The sequence below is a fragment of the Scophthalmus maximus genome, chromosome 10 (assembly GCF_022379125.1).
Source record: "Scophthalmus maximus strain ysfricsl-2021 chromosome 10, ASM2237912v1, whole genome shotgun sequence".
NCBI lineage: Eukaryota > Metazoa > Chordata > Actinopteri > Pleuronectiformes > Scophthalmidae > Scophthalmus > Scophthalmus maximus.
In genome coordinates this window covers 4313242-4335464 of record NC_061524.1, presented here as the reverse complement: position 1 = coordinate 4335464, position 22223 = coordinate 4313242, and the positions used below count along the sequence as shown (strand labels likewise).

Genomic DNA, 22223 nt, shown 5'->3' with positions numbered 1-22223 from the left:
GTTTCACTATGTTGTTGTCCCTCATGAGCTCCTGACATCCTTTTTACATTAGAGAGGTTATTCTCAGACTTTGATTCATATATATTTTAATACAGGAGTCAATTTAGGAGTCGAATGTTTGTTTTATTTCTTTTCGGAATAAAACTTTTGGTTCAGTATGAGGTTTTTTCAGACGTTAAACCTGGTCATTCACAAATCAAACCACAGTATGCTTCAAAGAGATACGGCATATGTTGATAAATCAATCCCATCATATCTTTAATACTTAATCTCAAGACGTCGACTCAAAACACAGCAACTTCAAACCATGCTTGTAGAGCGACCGGGAATAAAACCAAACCAAGACTGCACAAAAAAACTATAAAAGCCAGATCTGCAGCTGAGGGCAACCAACAGCTTTAAAACCACCTCTTGTCTCATAACACACATCTCATGGTTAGTAACTGTAATGTCGAAGGTAGATGAAGATGGCTTCCATCACAGGCATATTTTGAGTTATCACACACCCTTTCCAGAACGCTTCCTGTATCCTGTGTTTTCCAAACTGCCAAATGTAGAGAGACGAGGTTTTGATCTTTAAAACAGAGCCGGCTGACATAAAACCAAAACTATTTTAAACCGCCCGGACGGCTCGTCGAGTCTCACTGTATCATCGATTTCCAATATTTTCCTCAAGGTCCTTAAAAGAAAGGATGAGGCCTGGGTTGTTTGTTTTTAAATTCAGAAGCCACATTCTTGTGGACAGAAACGAAACCGCAGTGTAAGCACCGTTTGTTCGCGAGTACAGTTTGACCTCTATGTGGCTTAGATGCTTTATTCTCAGGAGAAGGATGTTGTCACACGTTGGAAAACCATCTTTATGAACCTCGACACGTCCGTATCACCCAGCTGCTGCCACAGAACTAGAATGAATTTATACTTATTGATCTGCTGAGGTAAAGCCAATGTGGCTGCCAAAGAATCTAAACAATGCCGTCATGGAAAGGGACCAAAGTAGTTTTTTACTATGTATTGTAAAGTGTAAAGTTGAAGTATTAATATTGATCATAGATTATTTAGATAAATACTAGTAAAACTCTATTATAGACAGTAATTATAAAATCAATAGCAGTAGGTTTGGGGTTCTTCTTAAATCATATCCATCTAGTTTTCTTCATGCACAGGAACTGTTTTTAAGACTTTTAAATTGATTTAACAAAATCTGATCAATATCCATCAACCTCATGACCTTTAACCTTTAAAGAGTAAAGATGTGTTTAAAAACTGAATCAACTAACTAACAGACCGAGGTGACGTCTTGAAATGTCTTGTTTTGTCTGACCAACAGTTCAAAGACTCAGTTTATTATCATGTGACAAAGAAAAGCAATACATCGTGAATAAAAAGATTGTGTTATTTACCAAAGTAGCTGCAGATTAATTGACACGTCAGTTAACTAATCATTGCAGGTATTAATTGATTAAGCTCCATCGCTGTTAATTGATTAATCTATAATTGTGGTAGTGTGATTACACTGCTGATGTCAACAGAAAGACATGGACCTTAAACGTGAGTGCTCCCTGGCCATGTTGAACTAACTATGCAATCGCCATGGCAATCCATCACCAGTCTGAACCCGAACATGCCAATGTCAGTTTCCATGACGACACCAGTAGACGCTCGGCTACTTTCTATTCATTCAGCTCTGTGGTCCCACTCCACGTCAAAAAAACAAAACAAAACAAAACAGTCAACGCTATGGTTAGAATGAAATCACTGCAGACACCGCAGCCAACGCTGGTACCTTCCTACGGGCCGCAAAACGGGGTGCGCGTCGAGCGCCGGGGCTTATGGGTAGGTAATGACCCCTGTACTTAAACTGAGGAGGAGGTCGAGGATGGGGGATGGAGACAAGAAGAGAGGAGAGAAAAAGGGAGAGGGAGAGGGAGAAAGGAAGAGAGGAGAAAAGAGAAGTGCTACAAGGAGGAAGCGAGGAGAAAGGAGGAAGAAGAGGAGCCAAGAAGAGTGAAATGAGAGACAAAGAGAAGAAAATGGGTTAAAGAAGAGGAAAGAGGGGGAAGAGGAAGGACAAAGAGCAGAAAGATGAGTCACGTGTGCCGAGGAACAGAGGGGCTGCGGCTGAGGAGAGTGACAGTGAGAGTGGCAGCGGATGGCAGAGAAATTCAATGAAAGAAAAAACAAACGAGGACACAGAAGGACACGCGATTGGTGGGAAGGGAGAAAGAAGCAAGATCCAGCAAAAAACATAACATAATCATTTCTCTGATGGTAATTCTGTTTTTTTGGGGTTGTTTTGAAAGCAGAACCTCAAAAGAAGGTCAAATGTTACCTCAGGCTCAGGGTCGTCGTCGTCAAAGTCGTTGAAGGTGCTGTGGTCGGGGTTGTTGGACTTGTCCAGCAGCTCGATCGCCAGCGTCCTGCTGAGGGGCTGGGACACAAAAGGGTGCTGGGACCCCGACAGGAGAAGGAGCATTAAAATCACCAGTGAGCGATGATGACTAACACTTGAATAACCCCCCCAAATATTACACATTCAAACTTTGAGAAGATGTGACGGATGTTTGGTGTGTCTGGTTGATCCAGCTCAATTATTTGTCATAGCTAAAATTATAATTTCATCACCAGAAGCTCACACCTGATATTTTTTTGCATTTTTTATGAGGAGTTGTGAACTGTTAAGAGTTCATACACATCAAAAAATATAAATAAACAATAGCATAGTACACTAATCTGGAAATGGTTAGTATCCCTATATATGCAGCACTACTTAGAAGGAAGGAGCGTCCAAATCTGCTTGTGTATGTGTGTCTATGTTGTTGTTATGTTGTTTTTGTTGTATCTGCTGACCTGCAGGAGTTTCTCAGCTGTGGGCCTCTTCTTTGGGTTCTTGGTCAGGGCGAGTTTGACAAAATGGTGGAAGTTATTTGTCCTGTTTGTCCAGAGTTGAGCGGAAGACAAGAGAAATTAGTGAAAGAGTTAAACTTTCAGGCCTTTGTACAGAAAAAAGAGAGCAAATGTGTGACAGCGGGGCCTCTTACCACTTGAGTTTATCTTTCAACTTAGGAGGCTGGAAATTACTCTTGGTCATTAAGAACAGAGCCCTGTGGGGAAAGAGAGAAAGACGAGAGTTTACATTGGTGTATTGTTAAATAGAGGGGAAAGAGCCTTTTGCATCATGTAGTTATATTACACTGTACTTTTACAAACATATGTTGGAAAGGTTGTATTTTGTGTGGTGCATATTGGTAGTTCTGTGGCCTACAGAGTCATCAGGAGACGTGGTAGTGGCCAATTTAAATCACCGTTAACCTAAAATATCAAAAGGCACCATGTCATCCGAATGATTAGAATCACTGGTAAGTTTCTTGAAACAAATCCAAACTCTCATACTGTGACATTGATCACAGTATCAATATCTTTCTATTGATTTGAAATGGAATCAACAGAAAGAAAGTGTATATGTCGTCTCATCCAGGTTCCTTGAACTGAGGACCCCAACATTTTAGAGAGAAACATTTCTGCCCTGTCAAGAGGGAAGAGCGAATGTGAAAATAAAGACATTACTGATTTATCGAGACGCTCTTAATGTGACTGATTAGATCAGACGGATTAAACATCCGTGCTACAAAACCAGGTCGAGAGTTTCTGCTATGATAACAATTGGATTTTCCATATACACACACAGACACACTCTTACCTCATGGGATGCAGGTCAAACATCGGTGGTTGCAGTTCCGCCAACTCTATTGCAGTGATGCCCACGGCCCAGATATCACACAGCTGGTTGTAGCCGCCTTTCCTCTCCACCGCTGCGACCTCCGGAGCCATCCTGCAGAGGGAGACAGAAGGAAGAGGAGGGCGCCGCAATGAAACCACGGGAGGGAAAGGGTGGCAGTAGAATGTGTGCCCATTTTCACAAAGTACTAAATCAGGTTAATTAAATAGCTACACACAAGAGCACAATTTGTTTGTTTTTTTGGGGGGGGGGGTTTGCAAGTATTTCCCTGCAGCAGCACAGAGAGTTCCCACCATGACCAACATGTACAACTCTATGACTTCTCCGTGACCCTGCTTGTGTAAAAAAAAATACTTTTCATTCCTGGCTTATTAAGGTTTTTGCAAAGAGGCAAATAGTCGGGTTTACTCTACAGCTGCATTAAAGAAACAATAAATGCGTTAAATCAATCAACTAATGCCTGAAACATGTTAGACGAAAAAATTCTGGTATCTTCCTGAGACAAATTCCATTAAACTGCCTGACATTAGACAATTTATCAACTTCTCGCACTTTCCCCAGCTGATCGATAAGACTTTCATACATTTACTTTACCTGAATGCTTCTCCACTTTTTTTATTTGAAGGGAGCTTACAGAGAAAAACAAGCACAACTCACCAATAAGGAGTTCCAATGAATGACTTCCTCTTGGCTAGAGTTGCCGTGATCTGGGCCGATACACCAAAGTCAGCTGGGAGAATGAAAAGGGGGGGAGAATAGAACAGAGAAGAATGAAATTGACAATAATGGAGGGGAAAGGAGTGAGTGATTTGGAAAGGAGAGACAGAATGAAGAGGGAGAAATAAATCGAACACAAATGATCACACAAAGGGGGGAGAACAGCGGAGAGACCGAGGGAAACCGAGTGAGTAAATGAGGCCATTCAGATTCAGTCTTTTGAAGCAGAAGGAAATCGCAGGGGCTTTGCATGTTCCTCTCACCTAGTTTAACGTAGCCGTTGTCTGTCAGGAGGATGTTGGCTCCCTGTCAGGGGGCAAACACGCCATGAGTCAGGACAACACCAGAAAAATCACACTTCAACTTATTTCGGATTAACATGAGAAGCACATTCAGTGGTGCAATTGTGTCGCAAAGTGGTTCTGTCATCAATCAATGTGGCCTGCAGCTGAAAATCAATAATCAATTCCCTGCCACTAACACACCATCAGACGGGTTGAACCCCTTAAATAATTTCTTTCTTTTTTTTTCAGATCAATTGTTTTTCACAGCACTAAATGTGTATGGGCTCGTACTGCAGTTTGATTGATCATATTTAAACATAATAAATCCACACTCAAACTTGAGACTGAATTCTTTCTGTGGTTGCTGTTGACTTGACTACACTGTAAAAAGAAAAAGTCCTCAACATTTTGTCCGATACATGATATACAGCCAACAGGAATTAAAATAAAAAATATAGAGTCTATAATACAAAGTTGGTATGTGTCTGTTACGTGCATTGTCCATACAGTTTTCTCCAAACTCACCTTGATGTCTCTGTGCATCTTGCCTTTATTGTGTAGGTAGTACAAACCCTGAAGACAGAATCACACAGCGACTCATGTTTTTGTATTATTTTTCATATCATCAAAATACAACAATACACAACAATACCTCAATTTTAAAATGTTTTTTTTTTTTTTAAATGAAATGCTTTTTTGTTTTTTTTTACCATAATCAGGAAACTCAAATTTTTGCTGTTTCAGTTTGCAGCACAGACATATTATCCATGTCAGTGATAAATAATTTATCTATAACTATATGCAGCTGTGGGGACTTGTTCCCATTTTGTCTCAATATATATATTTTTTTACTTCAAATTTGTTTCAATTTTAATGGATACTTATTCAATTTTAAAATGCATTTGATCTTTGGACCAAGTTTACAGATTTTGTTAATTCATAGCAAGTCTCATAGTCATTCATGATTTTGATGTCTCCTCTCATCATTTTACAGAGAGAGAAAGTGAAGCAGTTGCAGCTAAGCCGAGGACCACTCAACGAAAAAAAATATGCCTCCATGTTTATTCCCCATCCCCTGATAAAAGATTTACCCAAGGTGATATAAATACACTCCATACGCTACCTGCAGGGTCTCACGTGACATGTAGGCTATTTGTGACTCCGACAACGGACCGGTGACTGGAGGAGTGAAGCGGGGACACAGAGAGAGGAGGACAGGAGATGCACAAAAATATTAATAAGAGTGAAAAAGCGGTAAAAACTTAAAACAACACTGTTACTATCAAGATGTGTGTGTGTGTGTGTGTATTGTATAACTCTTACCGTGATAGATGTCCTGCAGAGAACCTCCTCCACAGTACTCCATACTGATCCATAACTTATCTCTCCTGTATACAAACACACAAAACAACATCTCACAAAACGTATTTTCCATCACACACCTTTTATTTTCTAACGTACACAAGCTTATGTCAAACGCATATGTAAACCACAGTGAAATGACACACTTTAATGTCAACAACATGCACTTTGATAATAACCATGACTAAATATTGTACATCTAAAACACACAAACTTACCGGAGATAACTGCCAAAATAGGCAACAATGTTGGAGTGTTTACAGTCCTTCATCATTATGATCTCCTGCTGGACGACAGCAAAGTCCTCACCTGGAATGAAAAAATGTTGTTTATATATACACACGTACACGCACGCACACGCACACGCACACACGCACACACACGCACACACACACACACACACACACACACACACACACACACACACACACACACACACAATATATACAATTTTGTTCTACTGACAATCTGGTATCTAAATGCTAGATATGGTTATTATCATTTACATAGCGCGCATGTGTTTGTGTGCGTGTGCGTGTGTGTGTGTGTGTGTGTGTGTCAGGCTAAATGATGGGGAGCAGCATTCCAACATATTTTCCTTTTTTAAAGTTATGAAAGACCATAATTATTTAGCAGCAGTGTACTAATAAATTTCCACACTTCCTGTAACTTCTCAAGTTTTTTGTTTGTTTGTTTGTTTTCCTTTCTTTAGCGGAGGAACAGAAGATGGAAAGTACGAGAAGGGAGGGAAGAGGAAAACAATGCATGTGGAGGGAGACGGCGACAGAAGGCAAAGGATCTATTAGTGTCGGGTGAGAGGGTGAGGGAACAGCTGATGAGTGTGGAAAAGAGGTTGATGAAGGAAAGTGACTGAAAGGGAAACCAAAAAAAAAGATGGCGAGAGGACAGCTGGGAGGAAAAAAACAAAGGCTGGCAAAGTGACTGAGAAGAAACCACATCAAAAATAATCAAGAGATAAAGAAAAAGAGGAGATAACTCACCCGGTTCTAGTTTGATGACTTTGATAGCAGCCAGCTCTCCTGTGTTGACATTACGAGCCTGAAGGGGAGGGGGGAGGAGGTGAGCGAGTGACACGCACCGTCTCAGTGTCAATCAGACACGTGGAGGCATAACGCATATATTCACAGTAAATCTGTTTACCTGGCAACACCCCCCCCCCCCTCCCCCAACTGCAGCTGCCCTGCAGTATCTCTTCACACCGCGATGATGGAGACAAGTGCAGACATTTATAAAGACATTCCTGAATGGCCGGGGGATCCCATTTTTCAAACTGTTGTACAATAACCCGCTAATCCATTCGTCAGAAACACAAAATCCCTAATCCTTTCTCTCATCTCCCCTAATGCATTTCTGTTGCCATTAAATGCAGAATATCTGTATCAGAAAAAAATAAATTCCATAAGTTCCAGTTTTACAGTTTTGGTCCGGATGCAAAACTGTATTATTAATTTGAATTACATACACAACACAGTCTTACAACACTTCCACTCTAAAGCAAATCTTACACTGCTGCTTCTACTGTCTCTCTCTCTCTCTCTGTTTTTACATCCGCCAAGGAGGTTTTATGGTTTGTCTGTTTCTTTGTTTGTTCATGAGGATTATTCAAAAAGCATGCATGAATATTTAATCAAATATAGGTCGCGGGCATGGTAACAGGTGATTACATGTTGGGAGGGATCCAGATCCAACTCTGGAACCAGGAAGTAGGAAAAAGCATTTTCTAGAAGATTGCTCCGCCTTGACGGCGGTCTGTGCCGAGGTCTGCGCTGTGTGTTATGAATTTAAATATCCTCATATTTGACTGCTGAAAACAACATAAGCTCAGATAAGGCAGGGTGACAGAGGAAAGCAGGAAATTAAAACAGGGTGTGTTTCCCCCCCTGTATTCCTGAAAAGCTGACATTTGTTGAAAAGTGTTTTTGCACAATGCTACAGAGGATGATTCGTCTATAAATACAGGGGCTGTGTTTACAATTAGCAGCAGCAGCAGCAGCAGGAGTGCTCGCTGGGGGCGGGTGAGGAATTCTATAAGAAATGTACATGAATAAAACATTTCAGAGGCGACATGAAATGCTCACCACTGCGATGCCGAGTAGTACGACTGTGTGACATTGCATCAGTAGGTGTGAGAAAATGAGCGCGAGAGAGAGAGAGAGAGAGAGAGAGAGAGAGAGAGAGAGAGAGAGAGAGAGAGAGAGAGAGAGAGATAGGGCGAGGGAAAAGTGTTTTAAGTGAACTGATAAAACCAGGAATGTCAACATGAGATCCAACACAGGAGCTTCAGTACCATTAACACTTTGGCTGGGAGTCAGGTGTCACGTCTCCAACACAACTTCTCTTGCGATACTTTTTAAATTTGATGTTTTCACTCTTTCTAGTCTCGGCGGAGCAACGGAAAAGAAAAAACACTCCCCCATCTACCCTGATGCCGGCTGCAGCCACGTCAGCATATTTACCCCCCAATGTTGTTCAGGAAAACCATGAACTTTCAATTGGTCTGTTCGTCCATCAATTCTCTGTCATTAGGGGGTAATTTTCATTTTCTTTTATTCTTTTTTCTCTACCTTCATATTAAAACATATATAGATTTTCATAACCCAAAATGAAGGCCTTCATATTAATGTGAAGTGTTTCCATTTTCATATTTTATACTGATGAGACTAAACTACTTATATTAATTTAATATATAGAAGTTAGCCTAAATTTATGAATTCCAGAAAAATACTTCAAAAAAAACTCATAAAAATGAGAAGTTTTGACGTACAACAGAGTAAATTTCCGTTTTCCAAGTTTCCGATGGATGAATGTGCTTACTGAACTGCCTAATCAGCAAAAGCAGTGATCACAATTGCAGCTGCGAGAGAGAGAGAGAGAAACTCGTCTTCGAAAACAAGATTGGTGGAAAAGTGCCCACACACGTGCACCGCAGAAACACGACAGCAACGAGGGGACAACATGGAACTGAGGACTCAAGGACGGCCAGATGCAAAGTAACTCTACTAATGTTAAACATTAGTCATATTACACACTATTACACACGGGGAAAGCAGATTTTTTCGTTTTGTCGAAGAAGAAGAGAAGAGCGGTGTTCTCGGTTCGAGAGGAAACTCGAGTGAAGAAGAGCCGAGGCAGAGGAGGAACGACGAGGAGGAGGCCGACCCACTCCAAAACAAAGCTGTGGTGGGAGGGAGGAGAGACAAAGAGGAGCAAAGAGAAAAGAGACGAGACGACTACGAGAGGAGCAGGGACAGTGTGTCTTCAGTCAGCAGACGGAGCAGAGATGACTCATATAGAGCTCAGTGCCACCGGGAACAACACACAGCCCGACCCGACCCGACCGACTGGTTGTTGTGACTGACTGACTGACGCAGGCCATCTGGTGCAGCCAAGTGGGTGCAGGTTGGACCAGCAGCAGTCACCAAAGAAAACAAAAAACGCATGCTTTTCTGTTACGTTTTGACAAACGTCTGACGCTCAATCAAACTCACCAAGGTCCAGTGAGATTCATAAAATGCTTTCGGTCCATCAAATCCTGAGTTCTTCTTGAGTGCTTCATGGACTGAATGAATGAATGAGTGAAATCCCAAGTGCGATGTTGAAAAAGCCGCAGCAATGGCAGGTCGAAGGCAATCCATCATTGCCTGACAGTTGAGAAAAATCCATTTGCTGATGAAAGGACTAAACAAATAATTATCCACCAATTTATCAAACAAAGAAACCACTTGATAGAAAGATGTGTCTTAGCTACATTGTAATGGTTCAGAAAAAAAAAGCAAATGTTTCTCCCCCCCTTCATTCTAATTAATTCTGGGTGAGAACTCCAAACCTAACAACTAAAAGGTCAAGTAGATGAATGACTAAGGTCATCGCCAGAACATTAACACAGCCTGGGTCATTATGACTGGGTGCCCGGTGATGGTGACACACAGGGACAAGAGCGACAAAGTCAAAATTATTCAGTAAGCGATTGACTCATCTGAAGACATAAATAACAGTGTCAACATGAGAAAATATGAATTCCAAACTCTGGTGTTTGACAGCACGGATGGATCAACTGAAAAGGTCTTCAGGGTTCAGGCCCAAGGGGCCCGAGGGGTAAGGGGGCCCTTGGTCCAGAGCCTCTCTAGGTGTTAGTTCATTTTTGGGAAGTTAATCAAATGACTACAAGGTGATACAAACCAACAGAGATACAAAACATCCACAACGAGACACAAAACAACCACGACAGAGATACAAAACAACCACAACAGAGGTACAAAACAACCACGACAGAGATACAAAACAACCACAACAGAGATACAAAACAACCACGACAGAGATACAAAACAACCGAGACAGAGATACAAAACAACCGAGACAGAGATACAAAACAACCGAGACAGAGATACAAAACAACCACGACAGAGATACAAAACAACCACGACAGAGATACAAAACAACCGAGACAGAGATACAAAACAACCGAGACAGAGATACAAAACAACCGAGACAGAGATACAAAACAACCACGACAGAGATACAAAACAACCGAGACAGAGATACAAAACAACCGAGACAGAGATACAAAACAATCACGACAGAGGTACAAAACAACCACGACAGAGATACAAAACAACCACGACAGAGATACAAAACAACCACGACAGAGATACAAAACAACCACGACAGAGAAACAAAACAACCACAACAGAGATACAAAACAACCACCACGACATAGATACAAAACAACCACCACGACGGGACACAAAACAACCACAAAAAGATGCAAACCAAGTACAGAGAGATACAAAACAACTGCAAAGAAATGCAGAGTGTTTGTGGTAACAAGAGATGCAAACCAAGTACAAAGAGACACAAAATGAAATGACAGCATACAACATTTTCTGTCTCCTTCAGTCTGTGGGTCAGTCACCTGCTGTGTAGCAGACTCGGGAAGGCCTTTTTCAGACCCATTTTCCACTCCCCTGCAATTGGAAGTTGCCGACAGAAGCCCCAGATTTTCTGCATTTCCCTCCCAATCAGCAACTACGACAGCCAATCAGAGCGCATGACTACGCGTAGTCGTGGGGGGGTTCCTCCTGGAGACTCCCCATCACAAGACTTTAAAAGTTGTGTAGTAAGAACATGGCCATATGCGTCCGTGCCAAGGGGCCGGTCGTCTCAAAAATCCACCCACGCTGAAAAGTATTTTATACCCTCTGCGATACTCTTACTTGGCCTACTTGTGAAATTTCACATGATGAGAATTAACTTAAAAAAAAAAAAAAGGGACCAATGAATTAAGAAATGCACTCATCAGCACTGGCAGATCAGCTGTGGCTTAATGGAGAAACTTTGCTCACATCCAATATTAACACCTCTGTTGTGTGTGTGTGTGTGTGGGTGGGTGTCATATACTCAGCATATGGTCAGCTCAGTGGAGGACTGGTGTGGCATTTCACCCTCTCCTCTCTCTGACCATTGAAAACACACAAGAGCGACCTCAGCAGTAGCAGCTCATCACGCTAATCATCCTACTCAGCTTGAGCTGGACATAAACTGTTCAAAAAATACAATAAAAAATGTAATAAATATGCACTAAAAAATCAGTGCACAATTTGATTAAATTTGAAGGTTGTCTGCTGACTGTGCTTTCCATTTTATCTCAATGGAATGAATGTTTTTTGTCACTACGGCTCCGACACTCTTGTGCTATTTACAGTTAATCCCATGTGACAATAGTCTGGCGAGGCTCAACTCCCGGCAGGCCACTTGACTGGTGGTCTAACTCACACGAGGTCAGAGGTCATGTTGGTGTGTTGTGGGTCCTCGTAGCCGAGACGAGTCACCTCAGGTCACGTGGTTCATGTCCCAGTGCTTATCTACTGGTGATGTGAATCGGCAGGCACCTCCAGATAACATCAAGGCTTAATGTATAGATGTTTTTAAATTGTTGTCCTTAATGATTTCATTTAAAAAATATACGTATATATATATGGGAGTCTTTGTTGAAATAAGGCACATTTTAACAAGTGGGTATATTTTGTTATATATTATCTGGGGCAAGAGAGCCGTCCCCTTCAATATATCATTGTAAACATAACTATATAATTTCAAATAATATAATAATGTACAGTTCACACACACATTATCCCTCGGTCCAAGAGTCGGTGGATCAATCTCTGGGAGTGTGTCAGTGGTGGCTGACCTCCAGTAAGTAGCTACTGTGCAACAGATAAATTAAACAAAGTATAGTCAGCATATTTTTTTTTTATTCTATTCTACCACTCAGTATAATTAAAACACATTTATATAATTCTAACCAGACTGTGTTTGGTTTGCTCCATTACTCCATATTCAAGTAAACGCAGTCCTGTCTCCTATTGCGGGTATGTTTGTGGAGACAGGAGATCTAATCCACTATTAAAATCATCATGAATCATGCTGAATTTTGGACAGTTTAATAGCATGTAATACTTAGTAGTACAGGAATTACCCTTATGAGAATTAATGTTTATTGTCACCCCCCCAAGGAAAAAGAAGAAAAGAAATATTGTATACTTGGCACCATTAAAAACGGTCTGTTAAATTGTTTTGACTAACACTCTTGTTGAAACACATGAATTAAGTTATCCGGTCTCAGGCTTGAACGGGGATTACTGCTCACGTTAGTGTTTCGGCGACTCCCATTTTTAGTCTAGACTGGTTGTATTCCCATTTACAGTTCATCTGTCGGAATCGGCGACTGGTCCTGGTCTGAGAATTACAATTTTTGGGTGTGGCTCCCCGTCTATGAAAATATAAAAATGACATCCACAAAAAGACAAGGGAGTATGCCGGCACTTTCAATCCAACAAAGATAACGTGCTATTGGCCTTTTACAGTCTTGGTATTGTCTATGTGACAAAGCCTTGTTGCACCCGCAATATTATTGTTGCCAAATCATTAAAAGACCCCCCCGCCCACCCCCACCCCCACCCCCACGGAATGGACTGTAAATTATGCAGTGACCGATAGCCCTAATGCCTAGGCCCGGCCCCGGGGGCGATAACCACAACAGTAGCTGGTTAATTCACTTGTTTTGATGAGATGTTTCCGAGAGATTTCCGACAGGTGACTTTCCAGTCAAAAACCACGCTGCCCTGACCATTGACAGAAAAACAAAATCTTCATGACCAAGAAATGCAATCGCAAATATCTCCTTATACAAAGAAAGCACAAACACGACCAAAAAATACTTTGACACCAAGCTTAATACGAATCACTTTTTGTCACAGTTTCTCTTGGCTAACCCACCTGCACCATTCACAACCCACTGAACACACGAACACACACACACACACACACACACACACACACACACACACACACACACACACACACACACACACTACAGTGCCCAGGTCTGTTTCTCCAAATCAAAGACAGCAAACACCTCTTCTTTAACATTGTCATCTAATCGTTCCGACCTGGGAAGCGAGGGATTATCGCAGCGTGCAGCCCAAAAAAAAAAAACCATACTTGGAAGTTGTTTGAGCAATTGAGTGACAATGATCGTGATTCAATAGTGGTGTTTTTTTCCAAAATGGCGATGGCACAACTCTCGAGCTATTTTCGACAGAGATCTCCGTCTTAAAACCGCTCCAAAGCTCAGCTATTACAAAACACATATTGCCCCGGGAGGAAAACAGCTGAACAGCTAAATGTTTAAAAAAAAAAGAAAAGCTGTCCCAGTTTAAGTGTGGCAGCATTCGGTGGAATCAGACCCTGGTGACTGATGCTGGCAGCCCGTGTGATTCAGAAGAGTTAAACTTGCTGAGCAGCAGCCTTAACAGGTCAAAAGCAACAAGTCGCTGCTGTAAATATGTGGGTCTGCGTCTGCGGGGGAAGGCCCACAGACGTCTTCACCTGTCACACCATTTTATCTTTTGTGTTGAGCCACCGCGCAAGATAAGAGACATGCCGTCCGCCGTCTGCACAGCCGCAGACATTTTCCAAAGCAACATTGTATCCTCCTCGCATACGTCGCATCGTTCAGTATTCAATAAGAGGAGCGAATTCGAGCGACAGGATGTTGCAATAAACTTTATTAACGCGGCGGTTCAAGTGTTTCTTTAAATAGCTGGTCACACCCTGGCTCGGAACAATGCCAACCACACTTGCCTTAGTCATTTGTTTACATAATTAAAATTACATTACTGTAAGTGATCCGAACCGGAGATAAGGGGATACATTTCAAATTAGGCTGCAAATGTATCTGATGCATTTAAGAGAGAAATTCAGAATCTGTCCTGCACTTTCTAAAAGGACGGGTGTTAAAGCTTAGTATTCTATTGTGATACTAAACCTAAAGAAAGCACAGTGATTTCACAAGGTTATTTCTTACTGGTACGTCTGGTTTCGCCCCATGCCACTAGTACACTGTGTCACCAACAAACTGTGTAACCGGGCAAGTTATCATTATGTCACCGCACCAATGGCTCGCGGTCAAATCCCCTGCACAGTACACTAATTGTACTTGGTCGAAACAGAGACCCCAGTGCCAGGATGGGGACTAAAAAATGTTCCGCTCGTCTTGATCCGAGGCCAAAGACTGAGGATCTCGGGATCTTTGCTCCAGAGCCCTTTGTGAATACTATTAACCTCATCCGCGAGCAAACAACTGGAGGAACAGCGTAAAAAAAAACAGAGAAAAAAGACAGGATGATTCTGGGCCGGTGGCTTTAACTGCGACTCCGCAGCCATCTGTCCGCGTGTGTGTCTACACAATCATCTGGTTGTGTGTGTGTGTGTGTGTGTGTGTGTGTGTGTGTGTGTGTGTGTGTGTGTGTGTGTGTGTGTGTGTGTATATATATATATACACACATATATATATATATACACACACGTCGCAGCTCTTTGCTCTGTCGTCTTCCTCTTCTGGAGCATGTGGGAAACAATAGGGCATGAACACACACACACAAGGAGGAAGTGAGGATCCCTGCATTCCTGGATCATGGCTGCCCAGCTGTGCGCCACACACACACACACACACACACACACACACACACACACACACACACACACACACACACACACACACACACACACACACACACACACACACACACACACACACACACACACACACACACACACACACACACACACACACACACACACACACAAACACACAAACACACAGAGAGAGAGGTCTCACCGGAGAGGAAATAGTTACCGTCACCAAATCTTTTACTGTTAACAATATCAGTCTTAAAATAGATTTTTATTTAAAGCTACTTAATATGCCTCCAAGCAGGGACTGGTGACAAAGGTTTTCATCATTGTTTTTATGAAGGGATGTGGGCAATCTCCTCTGTCGGACAAAGAGCAGTCGGGACAAATACCGGAACTTTCCTGTAACAATTTTGTTATGCACATTATTGGTAGCCAATAGCTGCACTAATATGTACATTCTTTACATTTTTAATTCCTTACAGTTGCGTAGTTTTGCGGTTCTTTTATTTGTATTCTTTTTTTTTTTAAATATACTTGTATGATGTGCTGCTGTGCACTTGATGCCTTGCTGCTGTAACACCGGAATTTCCCAGATGGGGAAACATCTATCTATACATCCGTCCATCCATCTATCAAAATCAAATCCATGCCAATCAGTGTACCATCCTCTCTAAAGATTGTATGCAGTTCAAGACGCTTTAAATAGGAAAATTATTACAATAAATACTCATCATGTCAATTACATACCACAAACAGCCATGTCCGCTCTGGCACATATGCCTCTTTGTGCTTGAACACTGGTAAACTGTGTAGAGTCACAGAGGGGAAAGGTAGCATTGCTTGCCCCTGACGTAAGGTCCAAAAATACACCAGATGCCTGCAGTGTTTCAAGAGGACACACACACACACACACACCCACGGCCACTGATATTGATTTGTCACGAACCTATCCCCAGCGAGGGGCCGACGAGGACGTCGTCCTCCGCCGCCGCCTCGATCCGAAGCTTTGAGCACTGTCACCTTGACAAAAGCAAACCAGCACAGGATACAGCAGGGCTTGTGTACTGGTACACACAGAGAGGCATGCGAGAGTTTGGGCTGAGATTTCTGTTACTGTGAATTCTTAAGAGAGTAGAGGATGAACTGTTCAAGGAGCGAAAAAGGAAAGGAGCACAAGAAAGAAGTCGTTTTTCTTTATAGATACTAAAACGCGACAATCAGCAGCAAAAGTAAAAGAAAGGCTATAGGGCGACAGCAGAGCAGGTACAGTAGTTGTTTCAGAGGTCAAGTCGAGGTTCTGGAAGACCAGGAAAACTCTCCGAGGGAACTGCTGGCAGTAAGAAAAATCAAAACCCCCGTTTGACTGCGACAGGGAGTTTTGTCCGACAACGGAGTGGGGGGGGGGGGCCTCTGTTCCACTGTGCAGCAGCCACACCTGAACAACCGTGACCTTCATGGGAGAGAAAAACCTTTCCTGCATCCTCAGCAGAAAAACTCAGATATTTGCAAAGAAATATTAACATGTTTGGAGGGAAAACTGGAGCATAATTTCCTGAAAACAGAAACTGTTGAGCTGGGGGGGGGATCGATCGTGCTCTAGGCTCGTGTTGTAGCCAAGGGGCATGGGAAACATTTCTGGGGGCAAGAATTCTGGCGGCAAAGAAATCACTAGAATGACTATGGCGAGGCGGCGCAAGAATCTCACAGAGGCCTTTAATGCGGTACGATGGGTGGATCCCCGGAGAAGGTTTTCATGGCGAACAAATGAAGACGATACCGGCATTTATCGAAGCTCTTATGAAAAGCAGCATCAGTGACAAAGTGGGACTGCGAGAGAAAGGCTGTTGCCGCGTCTCCACTCCGCCGACAGAAAGTAAAAAATCAATACAAATCGTATCGTTGCCATTAAGAGGGCGAGCCGGGGCCTTTTTCAAAAAAAAAAAAAAAAAGTTATGGGCTCGTCGAGCGCCTGATATTTCCCCTCTCCAGTCTGTTTGGTTTGAAGCATCACACACACAGACATAAGTCAGATGGGTAAACACAAGCGTGTGTGTGTGTGTGCAGTTCGCCGTCATTCCGTGTAACAGGAATTGCAGTCTTTAAAAATTGGGAAATCACTCGGTTTCGTCACGTCCGGTGGAAGACAAGTAGGATGGCTTTCCTCCCGATATCAACACAGAGCTAATGATTTGTGTTTAGGAAGTATTGAATCATATGTGAACATGTGTAGTTGCTGTTCATTTAATAATTGGTTACTAATCGATTAACTGTTGCAGGTCTATATTATTACAATAATAAATCAATACAATATGAAAAAAATTATATATCGCTCAGCCCTAAATTCTCAATCATTCTCAATTTTTTTTTTCTTCCTCTGGACCACCTGTGGCGTCAACCCCGCCTCGAGGAGCCGCTGGGGAATTTCATTAGTCTGACTTTAAATGGTGAGTTTTGGTGTTACTGAATGACCTGAATGCTGCTACGGTATTTTACTCCCCGCTCAGAATACATTCCTGAAGGAAATTAATTAAATGTTTTGGCAATATAAAAAAAAATGGACCAATTTGTGTAACAAAAACATAAATAATCAAAGATATTACGTTCAGCACTACAAACGCCCACTTTGGAGGAAATCAAACCGGTGATCTTGTGATCGGGAGGCCTGTCACACCAGCGGCCAATCGTCCTCCTTCAGTTTCTACCTCACGCACACGCACACACACACACACACACACACACACACACACACACACACACACAGACAGAGAGGCAGGGGCTACAAACAGAGGAGAAAACAAGCTCGCAGAGTTCACACTTTGTTTCCTGCTCGAACATTCCTGTCCAAGCCACAGATTTTAACACAGCGGTAGAACCAAATATAGGCATCATCGAGGTTTACAAAGTTTCCCCCCGGTGCTCAGGAGTACATCCTTTAATCCTGAGGTTTCAGGTTCGACGCCCACCCGAAGTGTCCTCCAGCAAAACTTCTGCTGTTATTTGAATGAACCAGAAGAATAATTTCATCAGCCGGTATAAAGGGGGGTACACGTGCTATAAGCAAAATAAATTACAATAGTTAGCGTGACTCTTTATCCTCGATAACTGTTTTTTGTGAGCACACATTAATTAGCCGCACACTGTGACGACGGACCTAGCGGGCGAGTTAGCTCTGGCACCGCTGACCCGTTGAGGAGATTACGTCAGACACATCTAGTCTGCGACCGGGCGAGAATATACCGAACTTAAATTAGAAACAAACGAGATTAGCCGCAGCACGGAGCCATGCAAACTGGAAAACAGGACAAATAAAATGAAAGAAATAATGACATAACGCGCGGGGGGGGGGTACTGATGGAACTCGAAAATCAGTCACATCTCTGCTCTTTAGGATGCGTTTATATCCCTGTAATTACACGACAGAGTCTGGAGGTTAACCAAGCATCATCTAGTCCCATTTAAGCATTTAATGGATCCTCCACTGTGCCAAAAGCCTCTCTCTCTTTCTCACACTCACATAACAGGCAAAATAAATTCCACAACAGAGTGACGGCTGCACAAACAACTTCAGAGGAAGGGGAAGAAGGAAGGAGAGTGAGTGAGGACGTTTAACTCGCATAACCAGACTGATGCCGGGGTGATGCGGCATCAGTCTGGTTAGTGTGCTTCTTTTACACTTAACACGCTTCATGGTAGAGCTGCAACAGTTAATTGATTACTGATCGACTTCTAAATTAATCTCCGACTATTTTAATAATCGATTAATTGGTTCAAGTCAAAATTCTCTGATTTCAGCTTAATAAACGTGAATATTTTATTTGCCCCTCTATATAACAGTGATCTAAATATCTTCGGCGTGTGGAAAAATTTTCACAATTTCATGTGACATTTTAGCCGAGAAAATAAGACGACAGATTAATCGATTATGAAACAATCATTAGTTGCGGCCTTACTTTATAGAATTATTAACACAACATGGTGCTAAAATAGTATATAACAGTGGGACTAATGTCTGATACACTCTACTGTGGATTTATAGTAACCCACATCCTGCACGATGGCCATTGTTTAGTCCTGCAGCATTTACTTCACAGTTTAAGTTTTTACATGACACACATATAAACTAGAGCCCGACAGATATATATCGGCTGGCCGATAATATCGGTTTACCAATAATATCGGCCGATATCAGCCGTTCACAGACATACCGGTATCGGCCGATATGTTTAGAGCCCGACCGATATTATCGGCCAACTGATTTGAGCCTTTCAATGTAGATTTATTAGGGCTGCAACTAACGATTATTTTCATAATCGATTAATCTGTCGATTATTTTCTCGATTAGTCGTTTGGTCCATAAAATGTCATAAAAAATTTAAATCGTGTTTCCCAAATCCCAAAATGATGTTTTGTTTTGTCCACACACCAAAGATATTTAGTTAACTGTCATAGAGGAACAAAGAAATCAGAAAATATATACATTTAAGAAGCTGAAATCAGAGAATTTTGACATTTGGATTTTGACCCCCCCCATAAAAACTACAAAACAGTTGGTGATTAATTTAGTAATCGACTACTAATCAATTAACTGTTGCAGCTCTAGAATATATGTTTACTTTTTATGTAAAATAAGTGCTTTGTTGTGAGTTCTACGTATTTGGTCGTATATTTTTTTTTAAAAATATATTCGTTATTAAAGATAAAGCTCATGGTTAAACTAAAAAATGTCACGCCTCAATTACGTGTCTTTGTCGTGAGCATTCGATATCAGCAACTCAGGAATCCTTGACAGATTTAAGACATAATAATTTGAATATATCGGCCGATGTATCGGTATCGATCGCTGATATCGATATCGCCCCCCCCCCATGTGACCGTGATGGAGTCGGGCTGTGCAGCGCAGGAGCTGCCTCCCTGTCTGGAGGCTTCCAGCCGCGGGGCCCTTGGTGAAGTGTGGGACCAAGAAAAGAACACAAATAACACAAGTCTACACATAAAATTTGCATCTCGGTTCCTTGATAAGTGCTCATAGCGCTTATGAATGATGAGACGTGGTTGTGAGCCACAGCAGCAGTTGACACACGGCTGGTTGCGGCTGGTTGCGGCTGCCGTTAGCCCCTTTGCGCCTTTAGCCCCCGAACTGGGTCTCCAGGCAGCTGTCAAGTCTCTGTCACGGGCGGAACCGGAGACTCTTTGAACGGGAACGCACCACAGCAGCTTCTGCGTTGAATAGGATTGTCGATAAAAAAAAAACCTGCCACCCGCGTCACTCGTGCGTGTCCGTGCGGGGACGCGAATCACTGCGTGATGTTGTCAAAATCGTGCCGAGCCTCGTTAGCTTCCCGATGCTATCGGGGTTAGTCACTGCGTCCGTTGTCGGACGGCTGACGGCTAACGGCTAAGCGTCTATTATCGGACGAGCGTCGACCGCCCTTCCGTCCTCTCTGTCAGTGCTGAGCGGCGGCTTCTTTTTTTTTCGCCACAGTGGTTTTACGGCGACGACCAAAAGCATTTCGCCATTTCTTTATAACTGCTCACGTTTCTCCTCGACAGCAAAAACAAAACAAAACAACAAACAGATTTAACGTGACGTTCAAACGCCCGAGCAACGACTGGCGACTTGCACTCAGCGCTAGCGTTAGCTGGGGTTGTCTAGCATCAGGAGACACATTTGTCATTCATTAATCAATGTGACTACTGGAATAACTTCATGAGATATGTCCACAATAAATGTGACGGCAATTCCACGAACAATAAGAGCAGCGACGACCAGCCCTTGCTCTTGTTTGCGTCCGACGATGGAACCAACTGTGGTGCGTGAATAGCAGGTTTACATACTTCCATTAGGGGGAAACGTCAACACGCAACACGAGAAGGAAAAAACGCTACATTTCAGGAGGAAGCGGCTGGCGGAAGTTTTCTACTCACATCTCAACCCTCGATGGGCTACAAATAAAACACACACACAACTAGAATACAAAAAAAAAACAAGAAAAACACTGTGTCCGACAATGGAACCCCCGTGGCTGCCGCTCTCCCCTCACCGCAGTTTTACCTTGTACACATCTCCGTAGGTGCCGCTTCCTATCCGCTGGATGAGCTCGAAGTCCTCCTGCGGATTCCGCCGCGACAGGTCGACGCTGGAGTTCATCATGTCCGCGGCAGGTCGCGCGCGGTCAAACGTGGGGGCCCGACAATGCAAGAGGGCGAGATGTGTTTTTCAAGAAAAACATACGGCGTCAGACAAAAATCCCAGCCCGACTCCACTGTATCTCCAACATGGCGTCCGCCGCGCATTGAGCATGCGCAATGGCCGTCCGTCTGGCCGACGGGGGGAGATGGAGCGAGGTGATGGGAGCTGCTGAATTCTTTTGGGGATTGTGGCCATTTGTAAAAGTACAATAAACATGAACAGAACATAATGATGATGATTATTATTATTATTATTATTATTATTATTAATAATAATAATAATAATAATAATATCAAATTAATCAGATAAATATTTGTTGGTGCAGGTCAGAGATGAAAAATTATACTTTTCAAACCCATAGTGGTTTCTTTTCCAGCACTACAGGCGCCATACAGTATCCCGAGTCTGCACAGGGAGTTAACAGTATGAAAGGGATGGAAATGAATGAAATCGCTAAGCCCCGCTGATGCACGAGGCCTCATCTGGCCGTTTAACTGTAAAACTGGGCTAAGCGGGGCTAAACGGCGGCAGATGGCGACATTGTGATTCGGCCGATGGGTATTCTGTTAAAAGCAGAATTTTAAAAAGTCACATTATCGACAACTTTGCGTTTGGCTTGTCGCTCCCCCTTAAAGCTGTAAAAAAAAGTTGCATTTAAAGTCCTGCAGTGGAGCACAAAGCATATTCTTTGTGTAGATCTGTCGTTTATTACTTTAACTCTGTTACCGCTCACTATAGCTTATGGGAAAAGTAATATATATTACCACACAAACAACATATCAATGTTGATATCACTATCTTAAAAAGACTTACACAACAAGCTTGTTTAATTTAAAGTTAGGAACATGACGTAGATGCAGAATAGAAAGGTTGATGGAGGATTTACCTTCCAATCTACAGCTAAAAAAAAACCCTCAAACTTTACCTTTGTTTCTAA

General features: G+C 42.5%; 1 protein-coding gene across 8 annotated transcripts in view; it reads right to left on the bottom strand.

Moving 5' to 3' along the window:
- LOC118283607 (mitogen-activated protein kinase kinase kinase kinase 3) overlaps positions 1 to 21398 on the bottom strand; it is a 42751-nt gene extending 21353 nt beyond the window's left edge. For 6 of the 8 annotated variants that reach the window (XM_035605797.2, XM_035605798.2, XM_035605803.2 and 3 more), the window contains exons 1-12: positions 21149 to 21398; positions 7101 to 7158; positions 6318 to 6408; positions 6061 to 6125; positions 5861 to 5916; positions 5263 to 5310; positions 4717 to 4759; positions 4394 to 4466; positions 3698 to 3829; positions 3039 to 3101; positions 2848 to 2929; positions 2330 to 2446 (exon numbers count right to left, since the gene is read on the bottom strand). In XM_035605797.2, the coding sequence (XP_035461690.1) occupies positions 2330 to 2446; positions 2848 to 2929; positions 3039 to 3101; positions 3698 to 3829; positions 4394 to 4466; positions 4717 to 4759; positions 5263 to 5310; positions 5861 to 5916; positions 6061 to 6125; positions 6318 to 6408; positions 7101 to 7158; positions 21149 to 21247 (927 nt within the window). In that variant the 5' untranslated portion in view covers positions 21248 to 21398. The remainder of the gene's footprint in view (positions 1 to 2329; positions 2447 to 2847; positions 2930 to 3038; positions 3102 to 3697; positions 3830 to 4393; positions 4467 to 4716; positions 4760 to 5262; positions 5311 to 5860; positions 5917 to 6060; positions 6126 to 6317; positions 6409 to 7100; positions 7159 to 21148) is intronic. The other 2 variants (XM_035605804.2, XM_035605805.2) reach the window with 1 other exon arrangement.
- Positions 21399 to 22223: the final 825 nt, after the last annotated feature.